This window comes from Macaca mulatta, chromosome 7 (genome assembly GCF_049350105.2).
Source record: "Macaca mulatta isolate MMU2019108-1 chromosome 7, T2T-MMU8v2.0, whole genome shotgun sequence".
In the NCBI taxonomy this organism is placed as follows: domain Eukaryota; kingdom Metazoa; phylum Chordata; class Mammalia; order Primates; family Cercopithecidae; genus Macaca; species Macaca mulatta.
The window spans coordinates 22,033,968-22,046,032 of NC_133412.1; the positions used below are offsets into that span (position 1 = coordinate 22,033,968).

Genomic DNA, 12,065 nt, shown 5'->3' on the forward strand with positions numbered 1-12,065 from the left:
ACTACATAGTCTCACCTTTACCTACCAAAAAGTCACGTATATGTTTATCAGTTGTGTAGAAGCATATCTTGAGCAATTGGCCTTTTACATCAAACCCCTGAAATAAACATAGAAAACCAAAAAAAGTTACATTTTGTAATGGAACTATTTTGAACATAAAAAAATGTGTTAGATACAGAAACACCCTATTATAAACATCTATCTTGTTAGAATTCCATAGCTTTCCAAAGACCTTTCTGCTTTTTCAAACATTCATTTTCCTAATTTTTTTTTTCTTTTTGAGACAGTCTCACTGTGCTGCCCAGGCTGGAGTACAGTGGTGTGATCACAGATCACTGCAGCCTCGACCCCCAGGCTCAAAGTGATCCTACCGACTCAGCCTCCCAAGTAGCTGGGGCTACAGGTGTGCGCCACCATGCCTGGCTAATTTTTGTATTTTTTGTAGAGATGGGATTTCTTCATGTTGCCCAGACTGGTCTTGAACTCCTGGGCTCAAGTGATCCTCCTGCCTCAGCATCCCAAGGTGCTAGGATAACAGGCGTGAGCCACCCTGCCTGGCCCTCCTACATTTATTATATGTATTTATTGCCTATCCCTAAAGTCCTTAAGCATTTTGTCAGAGCAAAGGCAGCACACAGAACAATTTAAGGCAATGCTAGGTTACGACAGGACCAAAATGACAGCAATCTGGTATGTTGATTCAAGTGGAAACAATGATCAATGCAAACAACATCCCTCTTACATAGTTCCACTCCTCTGCACCTCCTGAAAGCTACCATGGGCAAGACCCCAACCATGCAGATTAGGGCTAGATCTCAGCTTAGCCTAAAAGCCTTACTTCTAGGACTTCCCCTTCTCATGTGAAGTAAAACCATAGAGCAAAAAGTCCAGCAAAGGCATAATTTACTAGAAACTTCAAGTGGAGATGTAAGGGGTCACATGAACAATACAGAATGTCCTCCAACAAATAATGAGCTCTTATGCATGCTTCAACATGTGTGAAGTCTTCTATGAGAAACACTATCTCCTCCTAATCAAAGTGCCAGGTCTAACAGAGTATTTTTCTTTTCTTTTCTTTTCTTTTTTTTTTTTTTTTGAGACAGGGTCTTGCTCCATCACCTAGGCTGGATGGAATGCAGTGGCGTGATCTCAGCTCACTGCAATCTCTGCCTCATGGGTTCAAACGATTTTCGTGCCTCAGCCTCCCAAATAGCTGGGATTACAGGCATGCATTACCCACCTGGCTAATTTTTGTTTTTTTTAGTAGAGACAGCATTTACCACATTGGCCAGGCTGGTCTCAAACTCCTGCTTCAAGTGATCTGCCTGTCTCAGCCTCCAAAAGTGCTGGGATTACGGGTGTGAGCCACTGCACCCAGCTCAGAGAGTACTTTTAAATGCCATTTAAAAATCTCTTCAAGAGATATGGAAATAACCTAAGTGTCTATCAACAGATGAATGGATAAAGAAAATGTGGTGTATATATACAAAGGAATATTATTTGGCCTTAAAAAAAAAAAAAAGAAGGAAAGACCAATTGTGCTGGTTTACGCCTATAATCTCTGCACTTTGGGAGACCAAGGCAGGAGGATTGCTTGAGCCCAAAAGTTCGAGACCAGCCTGGACAACATAGTGAGACTCTGTCTCTACAAAAAAAAAAAAAAAAAAAAGAGAGAGAGAGAGAGAGGAAAACCTGCAATTGTAAACAACATGGCTGAACCTGGAGGATATTGTGTTAAATGAAATAAGCCAGACACAGAAAGACAAATTCTTCATGCTCTTACTTATATATGGAATCTAAGAAAAAGCTGAACTCACAGTAATAGAGAGTAGAATGATATTATCAGGGACTGTGGGGTAGGGGAAAGGAGTAGATATTGGTCAAAAGGTACAAACTTTGAGATACAAGATAAGTAAGTTCTGGGGACCTATGTACAGCACAGTAACTAAAGTTAATAATAATACATTGTATACTCGAAATTTGTTGAGAGTAGATCTCAAGTGTTCTCACTATATATACACACATAACTATGTGAGGTGATATATTAATTAGCTTACTTGTGGTAATCTTTTCACAATGTACATACATATCAAAACATCATACTGTATACCTTAAATATATGTAATTTCTGTCACTCATACCTAAATAAAATTAGAGGAAAAATATCTTCAAAAAAGTTCTCAGGCCAGGCACGGTGGCTCACGCCTGTAATCCCAGCATTTTGGGAGGTCAGGGTAGGTGGCTCACAGACTAACCAACATGGAGAAACTCTGTTTCTACTAAAAATACACAAAATTAGCTGGGCATGGTGGCACATGCCTGTAATCCCAGCTACTTGGGAGGCTGAGGTAGGGGAATCATTTGAACCTGGGAGGTGGAGGTTATGTGGGCCGAGATCGCACCATAGAACTGTAGCCTGGGCAACAAGAGCGAAACTCCGTCTCAAAAACAAAAACAAAAACAAAAAAAGAAAGTTCTCAGTACCAAAACGTTTCTCAGTGTTATTTCCCTTTTAGATTTAGAGACACGGTCTTGCTCTGTTACCAGCTATTTATAGGTGCAATCATAGTTCCCCACAGCCTAGAACTCCTGGAGATCCTTCTGCCTCAGCCTTCTGAGTAGCTAGGACTACAGGTGTGATATGGTTTGGATCTGTGCCTGTGCCCAAATCTCATGTTGAAATGTAACCCCCAATGTTGGAGAAGGGACCTGGTGGGAGGTGACTGGATCATGGGGGTGGGCTTCCCCCTTGCTGTTTTTGTGACAGTGAGTGAGTTCTCATGATATCTAGTTGTTTAAAAGTGTGTAGCACCTCCCCACTGCTCTCTTCTTCTTTCTCCTGCCATGTAAGACATGCCTGCTTCCCCTTCATCTTCCACCATGACTACAAGTTTCCTGAGGCCTCCCCAGCCATTCTTCCTGTATAGCCTGTGGAACTGTGGGCCAATTAAACCTCTTTTCTTTCTAAATTACCCAGTCTCAGGTAGTTCATTATTATTTATTTAGTTTTTGAGATGGAGTCTTGCTCTGTTGCCCAGGCTGGAATGCAGTGGCACCATCTTGGCTCCCTGCAACCTCCGCCTGCTGGGTTCAAGCAATTTTCCCTGCCTCAGCCTCCCTAGTAGCTGGGATTACAGGCTCCTGCCACCACACCTGGCTAATTTTTGTAGTTTTAGTAGAGACGGGGTTGTGCCATGTTGGTCATGCTGGTCTCAAACTCCTGACCTCAGGTGATCCACCTACCTCATCCTCCCAAAGTGCCGAGATTACAGGCATGAGCCACCATGCCCGGCTTAGGTAGTTCTTTATAGCAATATGAGGACAGACTAAGACAAGGTGCAAGCCACCATGTCCTTTTTATTTTTTGTAGAGACAGGGTCTTGCTATGCTGCCTATGCCAGTCTTGAATTCCTGGCCTCAAGTGATCTTCCTGCCTCAACCTCCCAAAGTGCTGGGATTATAGACATGAGCCACCACACCCAGCTGTTCTCAGTGTTATTAATGTCATTATTTTTTAGTGTCATTATCCACTACATAAATTTCTTAGTTTATGAAATAATTATGAATACAAACCAACTTTATAGTAACTAGAAATTATATTAAATACATTTTAAGACTTTATGGATTACACCACTCACCATATTCTTCAAAAGTTCAGAGGCTTCCTTTATATTGTTCTTTTTTAAATTGTCAAAGACCAAATTTAGGCCTATGCCAATCAGCTCCTCAAGTTTCTGAGCAGAATGACTATCAATCCTGAAGAAAGTCTGTGCCTCTGGTATTCTGTTGTTTAAAATGGCATTGGCAGTAACTTCCTAGGAAAAGAAAAACGTTTGCCTTTTAAGTTCCTTTTCATTTCCTTATTATGATTATCAACATGGGATTTATACATTTACTGAACATCTAACAAAGGAACTTTTATTTAAAATCGATTACTAGATTTGGAGTTAGGTTCAAGGGATATAAAATTGAGTAAAACTAAGACCTTACAACTCCAGGAGCTAGTGGAAGACATACTGATTATAGTACTGTATGACAAGTGCTGTGACAAAAGTATCCCAGGGTGTTAGAGAGGAAGGTCCAGAAGAGCAACATCTAAATAAAAGTGATGACCACCCGCCCCCGTAGCCCTCCCGCACAGGCTTGATAGTAGAAGTAACTAGTAACTGATAAGACAAAAAATTTAAAGACCAGTAAGTGTTCCACAGATATATTGAGATAAGAGGACAGGTGTTCCAAAAAGAGGGAGTATCATATGCAGAGAGACAAAGAAAAGAAACTGCATCAAGCCTTCAGGGAACTACAAATTACTCAATATAACTGGAGAGAGCAGCAGATGAGACTTAAAAGCAAAGCAGAGGATCCATCATGAAGAGCCTTGCATTTGAGTTAGATTTTATCCTGAAACTACGTGGAGCCACTGAAAGACTGTAAAAGCAAGATGTGATGTAATCAGATACATATTTACAGAAAAATATCCAGGCAGCAATATAGAGAGTAGACTGAAAGTGATTCAAGCTCGAGATATTAAGGCATTAGAAGGCTACTACCAATAATCCACATGAAAACAAATACTTAAACTGAAGATCTAAACCCTAGAGAGAATAGAAAGGAGGCCTTCTTAACCTAAGGCTTTAAAGAGATCTGTAAACCCCATTATGCCATGTACAAAATTTATGTGTACACATTCACATGCCTGTTTTTGAAGACAGGGTCTACAATTTTTATCAAAGTAAACTATAACCCCTTCCCCTGGAAAAAGTTGAAAATCAGTGATTCTGAGTAGACCACAGACAGAGCCTTGCAGAACATTGAGGGAAACAGGAAGAGAAACCTGTGAAGGAGACAGGAAAAAGGAGACAAAAAAGTAGAAGGAAAAGTAATTTCTTTTTTTTCTTTTTCTTTTTTTTTTTTTTTGAGACAGAGTCTCGCTCTGTCGCCCAGGCTGGAGTGCAGTGGCGCGATCTCAGCTCACTGCAAGCTCTGCCTCCCAAGTTCACGCCATTCTCTTGCCTCAGCCTCTGGAGCAGCTGGGACTACAGGTGCCCGCCACTACACCTGGCTAATTTTTTGTATTTTTAGTAGAGAAGGGGTTTCACTGCGTTAGCCAGAATGGTCTCGATCTCCTGACCTCGTGGTCCACCTCGCTTAGCCTCCCAAAGTGCTGGGATTACAGGCGTGAGCCACCGCGCCTGGCCAGTAATTTCTTGTTTTTTTTTTTTTTTTGAAACAGAGTCTCACACTGTCGCCTGGGCTGAAGTGCAGTGGTGCGATCTTGGCTCACTGCAACCTCCACCTCCCAGGTTCAAGCAATTCTCCTGCTTCAGCCTCCCGAGTAGCTGGGACTACAGGTGTCCGCCACCACACCTGGCTAATTTTTCTATATTTTTAGTAGAGACAGTGTTTCACCATTTGGTCAGGCTTGTCTCGAACTCCTGACCTTGCGATCTGCCGGCCTCGGCCTCCTGAAGTGCTGGGATTATAGGCATGAGCCACTGTGCCCGGATCATTTCTTCCTTTTTAAGGTTACAGAATGAATAAGAGATACAGAAAATGCAGTCACACCAGGTACTTTAATCCCTCCACCCCAAGAACAGCAATCTTAACAACCTAGAAGCATCTCAATCTTATCACTTTAATTCCCTATTGATTATGATCATCTGTGTTAAGCTGTTTTAGCATTTGTTTTTAAAATACCAATACCCTCCAGTGGATGAAGGAATTCTTCCAGTCCCTAAGTCATATAGATGGTAGTAAATTTTAGTTGTATTATTATAACTTTTACTGTGGAGGAAAAAAAGGCAAACGGAAACAAATTTAACTGGCAAAATGTCTTAAACAGAATTTCAGATAGGACTAAAATTAAGTATACCTCTAAGTAATAATGTCATAAAATAAAAATTTCCAAAGATCTAATCAGCAGCAGCAATTCAATTTATCCAGAGGTCAGGCAGAATGCATGAGTCCAAAGTGCCAGGCTTGAGTCAATGAAGGAGTATTGCTAAGGAAGTGCCACTTCACATGGGTTTAGAGTTGGGTGTTTGTTACCGAACCCAAGTGGGCAGATCTAGCATTAAGAGGGAGCCTACCCATATTATTAAATAATATGGAATTAAATAAACAGAGCTTGTAGACATGAATTTGAAGTCATAATCAGAAATCTCAAAACCAATAAAACCTAAAACCTTTGCCAAACATTCTGAATCACAAGTGTATAAAGTCTGAATTCTGTTTTTTCTATTGTTTTCTCAGATCTTCTGAATCTAGCAAATAAAAGAAGTGATATTTACTCATACTTGCCTCAAAGCTGAGTTTCTTCCATATATTGCTCTCCTTTACTTTGGGGACATTTTCATGTACATCATATTCATCTATAGCATCTGTTAGCTTCCAAGGAAACTTTATCATGAAGGTTCGAAGTTCATTAATGTAGCTAGTCAAAATGTTCACTCCTTTTTGCAGATGTTCATCTAGTTCTATGGAAAATACCAATGTGCCAATTTGTATGTGTGGGTGTATAAATATAAACCATGAGCTATTATAAAGAATTCTACAGAAAGTCCAAATTCAAACTTGCTATTTTTAAATTTCAAACAACATGTGTGAGGATTTTCCTGTTTACAAGTAAGTAGCTCTGTATTTTAATACAACCCTTTCCTTTTCTTGTTCTTCATGATTAGTCCTGGGTCTTTCTACCAACTTTCTCAGTATCAAAACCCATTTCACTTACTCAATTACACACTACCCTTACCCAAATGTAGTAAATGGCGTGTCACCTGTTTATGCTGTGTCACCCAATGGCAGCACTTGTATCTGTTCTGACACAGGAACAGAATTGCCCCCTTCCTAGCTGCTATTCTTACCTTCAGTGTGAATAAAAAGCTCCTTTATTTGGTTGTTAAGGAAAGACAGTGTAAGATTAAGCAATTGTTCTGAAAAGTGTTTGCTTTGGGGTTCAGAATAACTTTCTCTAATTGCTGAGCAAAGTAAATCCAATGCTGGCATCAGCTCTTCCACATCTGAGAAAGAACCAAAGAAATTAACATGAAGAATACCAGGATTCTCACAATAAAATTAACATATCAAAAAATATCATGTTACAATATTTTTAAACATAAAACAAGGACCAATGTCTTATTTTCAAAAAGCTCACAAAACTTTTATGCAGGCTTATTACCTGCAAAATTTAATGATTCTAATTATTAATAGTTATCATTTACTGGTATCACTGCTAACTACCCTTTTGCTGACCACCTACATCTTAAGTACTGTACTTGTTGTTTTATAAATGCTATCTCATTTATTCCTTTCAACAACTTAAGAGGTAGGTGTGTATTATATTCTTTTTACATAGATTTAAAAAACTGAGGTTCAGAGACTTGCCCGAGCTAATTTAGAAAGTAAGTGGCAGGGCCAGGCGCGGTGGCTCACGCCTGTAATCCCAACACTTTGGCAGGCCAAGGCAAGCGGATCCCTTAAGCTCAGGAGTTCGAGACCAGCCTGGCTAACATGGTGAAACCCCGCCTCTACTAAAAATACAAAAATTAGCCAGGCATGCTAGTGGGCGCCTGTAATCCCAGCTACTCAGGAGGCTGAGGCAGGAGAATTGCTTGAACCCGGGAGGTGGAGGTTGCAGTGAGCGAAGATTGCACAACCGCACTAAAGCAGCCTGGGCAACAGCGTGAAAAAAGAAAAAGAAAGTAAGTGGCAGGGCCAAAATGTGAATTTAAGCCTGTCTGATCGCAAAGCTATTCTGTGCTAAACATTCAAGTGAAAGCAAGAAGTGTGGGCCCCTGGTTGTTTTATCTGCAGCTGAAGGCTCTAATTAAGTGATTTCTGTTTGTCTCAGCACTGCCCCCCACTTTAGGATTGCATCTGTGAGATGTACAAGAATTATGGGAAACAGGTTTTCCCCCTAGGAGAGCAGGTAAGGCTATTCCCAGTGCTTCTCATTCCGGACCCATCTCCACCCTTTAGAGCTGAGCAGTGCAGGTGAGAGTGGAATGAGGAGAAACCACTAACCACCGAAGAACAGAAGTGAATAATGACTCTACAACTGCTGATGGAGCTCTGCTCAACACCAAAATCAGGCCTTTTTCTATAAATTCAAGCAGTTTTTACAACATCAGAACATTAGAAAAGCTGGCAATCCAAGAAAGAGGAGACCAAACTCTGCACTCAAAACAAAATAGAATGTGTGTTTTTGTTTTTTTGAGACCGAGTTTCACTCTTGTCCCCCAGGCTGGAGTGCAATGGAGCGATCTCGGCTCACTGCAACCTCCACCTCCTCGCTTCAAGTGATTCTGCCTCAGCCTCCTGAGTAGCTGGGATTACATGCATGCACCACTACACCCGGCTAATTCTTATATTTTTAGTAGAGATGGGGTTTCACCATGTTATCAGGCTGGTCTCGAACTCCTGACCTCGTGATCCGCCCATCTCGGCCTCCCAAAGTGCTGGGATCATAGGCGTGAGCCACTGTACCCAGTCTGAGAATGTGTTTTTAAAAGAAAATATCTTTCCACCATATATGAGATTTAGGGAGAAAAAAAAGAAAACATCCAATTCATTTTCTCAGTGAAAGCTAATACTACATCAGTGGAAAAAGAGCAGGTTGTCATTTTCTCCATGTAAGTAGACTACAAATTGGTAAAACTTTTGAAGGACAATTTATCAAGGTGTTTAAAAATATAATTTGTGCATACTCTTAAACCTGGAAATTCCAGGTCTAGAATTTAATAATAAATTCTAGTAATATAAGTAAATGATTATATATATGTGAAATTACACACATACAGCATTTCTTACACACTGCTAATAGCAAAGAACTGGAATAAATCTAAATGTCTAACAGGAGTTTGGCTTGGCAAATTATGGTACAGCCCATACAATGAAATTCTGTGTCATCATAATTAGTAAGTATATATTACTAACAAGAAAGATGTCTATAGTATGAAGTGGGAAAAAACAGACTATAAAACCGTATTTACAGAGTGTCAAAGAACAAAAATTACAATAAATTCAGATTAAAGATCTCAATTGGTTTTATTGCAATTCTAGAATGTGGCAACACTTAATTTCATAACATGGAAAAGGTATTCTAGTGAGTTGAGCAGAGGGGTTGGCTTTATGGACACAGAAGAGCTGAAGAGAGCAGAAGCATATTGGTTGTTTCAAAGCTACTTTTTTTGTAAGATAAAGAGAGACAGAATAATAGAAAAAATACTGATTATTTAACATGAAGCTACTTCAGGCTTTTTTTCCAATTAAAAATAGAGGCAGAGTCTCACTATGTTGCTCAGGCTGGTCATGAACTCTTGGTCTCAAGTGATTCTCCCGCCTGGGCCTCCTGAAGTGTTGGGATTATAGGCATGAGCCACTGCACCCAGCCTTTTTTTTTTTTTTTTGAGACAGAGTCTCACTCTGTTGTCCAGATGGGAGTGCAATGGCATGATGATGGCTCACTGCATCCTCAACCTCCCAGGTTCAAGCAATCCTCCTACCTCCCTTTCCTGAGTAGCTGAGACCACACATGCACACCACCACGCCTGGCTAATTTTTAAATTTTTTGTAGAGGTAAGGTTTCACTATATTACCCATGCCAGTCTCAAACTCCTGGGCTCAAGAGATCCTCCCGCTTCAGCCTCTGAAAGTGCTGGGATTACAGGTATGAGCCACTGCACCTGGCCTACGTTACTTCTTTTACATAAGGATTATATCAGAGGGAACTTCATTATCACGCTGATTGAAGATTGAAACTGGACTGTTTGGGATTATTGGCTCTCTCCTAATTTCTCCCAATGTCAGAAGACCACCTTATTTTAAGTTTGATGCTATGGAACTTTAGCATAGTTGACTTCATTTTGATTTCTGTTCTGGTCTGATGGGGCCTAGTACAGCTTACACCAAAACAATGGTCTCCATAATTTTTGTTTAACAAGGGGAAAATATACTTTATTATCCTGTTGTCCTAAGGAGAGAATTTGCATGGCTACCTGGTCCAAGAATAAAAGTTAGGCTTCCTATTTGTTAAAAATGAAAGCCAAAATCTTGAAACGTGTTGGTAGTGTGGCAAAAAAGCAGAAAGGTCCAGGTGAATTTTTTTTTTTTTTTTTTTTTTTGAGACAGTCTTACTTTGCAATCAGGCTGGAGCGCAGTGGCACAATCACAGATCACTGCAGCCTAGACCTCCCCACAGACTCAAGCAATCCTCTGCCTCAGCCTTGCAAGTGGTTGGGACTACAGGATATGCCATCATGCCCAACTAATTTTTAAACTTTTTTTGTAGAATGGGGTCTTGCTATGTTCCCCAGACTGGTTTCAAACTCCTGGACTCAAGCGATCCTCCCATCTTGCCCCCAAAGTGTTAGGATTACAGGGCGAGCCACTGCATCCCACCAAAAATTCTTACAACATATCCTAATCCACAACTGTCAATACACATCTCAGATGGTTGCAAGGGCAGGCAATTTTCCAAATAAATGTTTTTCTGTCGTGTATAAAACTGTCTTGAATTTAAAAGATTGTCTCTTCCTTGCATACTACAAACAGAGTATAGTACAAGATATGAACAATAAATAGCCCATATAGTATGAGGACATTTATAGAATCAGATAACACTGCCAAATTTCCACATAGTTGTCCAGGCATAGTGGCTCGCACCTGTAATCCCAGCACTTTGGGAGGCAGAGGATTGTTTTGAGCCCAGGAGTTTGAGACCAGCCTGGGCAACACAGTGAGACCCCATTCTCTACAAAAAATAGCTGAGTGTGGTGGCATGCACCTGTAGTCCCAGCTACTCAGGAGGCCGAGGTGGGAGGATTGCTTGAGCCCAGGAGGTGAGGCTGCAGTGAGCTGTCATTATACTACTGCACTCCAGCCTAGGCAACAGAGTGAGACTGTGATGCAAAAAAAAAAAAAAAAAAAAAAAAAGGAAGAAGAAAGTTTCCAAAAAGTATATAAAATCCCATGACTAAGTTTTGGCAAGTAAATGAGTCATCAGAAACCACAAGATCATAATTTGAAAGTTATTAAGAAGATCAAATGATAAATACGAATGTAGAAATCTTTATTCCACTTACTTCTTAAATATAAATGGGATGAAAAGTGATCAAACTGATCAGATACAGAAGATTTTGAGGATGGATTAAAAAGATTTTCTTTGCTCTTCAAAAAGAAATTTACTGTGTCCAGCTGACGATTTTCTATCCCGGCCTGAAATGAGGAGGAAAATAAAAATCAGAAAAAAATTACAATAGCGAACAAAATCAGGATTCAGATTTTTAAACAAACTTTAGAATTTAATGTGGTGAGACTACAGGGGGCAAAAGACTGCATGAGTACCTGGGCTCCAGTGAGGATTTTGACAATGACTGATTATGCAATCTGGGGCAAGACTCTCTAACCTTTTCTTTTCTTTTTTTTTTTTTGAGTCAGAGTTTTGCTCTTGTTGCCCAGGCTGGAGTGCAATGGCATGATCTTGGCTCACTGCAACCTTTATCTCCTGGGTTCAAGAGATTCTCCTGCCCCGGCCTCCCAAGCAGTTCAGATTACAGGTGCCCGCCACCATGCCCGGCTAGTTTTTGTATTTTTAGTAGAGTCAGGGTTTCCTCATGTTGGCCAGGTTGGTCTCGAACTCCTGACCTCCAACGATCTACCTGCCTTGGCCTCCCAAAGTGCTGGGATTACAGGTATGAGCCACTGCGTCTGGCCCAATTTCTGCTTCAACAGAAACAGGCGGTTATTAGACTACAAAACCTTTCCAGCTCTACCATTTTATAATTTTAAAACAATTCAAAACTAAATATTAGGGATTACCCTTACAATTAAGTTATATTCTATTTGAATTAAAATGTTATGGCAGTACAATATAAAGTCATACTCTTGTCACCCAGGCTGAGGTACAGTGGCATGATCTCAGCTTACTGCAACCTCTGCCTGCCCAGCTTCAGCGATTCTCGTGCCTCAGCCTCCCGAATAGCTGGGATTACAGGCATGTGCCACCACACCCAGCTAATTTGCTGTTGTTGTTGTTGTATTTTTAATAGAGACAGGTTTCACTGTGT

The 12,065-nt window shown here is 40.5% G+C and overlaps 1 protein-coding gene across 3 annotated transcripts in view; it reads right to left on the reverse strand.

Moving 5' to 3' along the window:
- Window positions 1–12,065, reverse strand: part of SPG11 (SPG11 vesicle trafficking associated, spatacsin) — a 103,077-nt gene that overhangs the window by 61,470 nt on the left and 29,542 nt on the right. For all 3 annotated transcript variants that reach the window (XM_015142126.3, XM_015142125.3, XM_077939309.1), the window contains 5 exons: window positions 11,082–11,214; window positions 6,864–7,019; window positions 6,301–6,476; window positions 3,639–3,815; window positions 26–97 (listed from right to left, as the gene is read on the reverse strand). In XM_015142126.3, coding sequence (XP_014997612.3) covers window positions 26–97; window positions 3,639–3,815; window positions 6,301–6,476; window positions 6,864–7,019; window positions 11,082–11,214 — 714 coding nt within the window. The remainder of the gene's footprint in view (window positions 1–25; window positions 98–3,638; window positions 3,816–6,300; window positions 6,477–6,863; window positions 7,020–11,081; window positions 11,215–12,065) is intronic.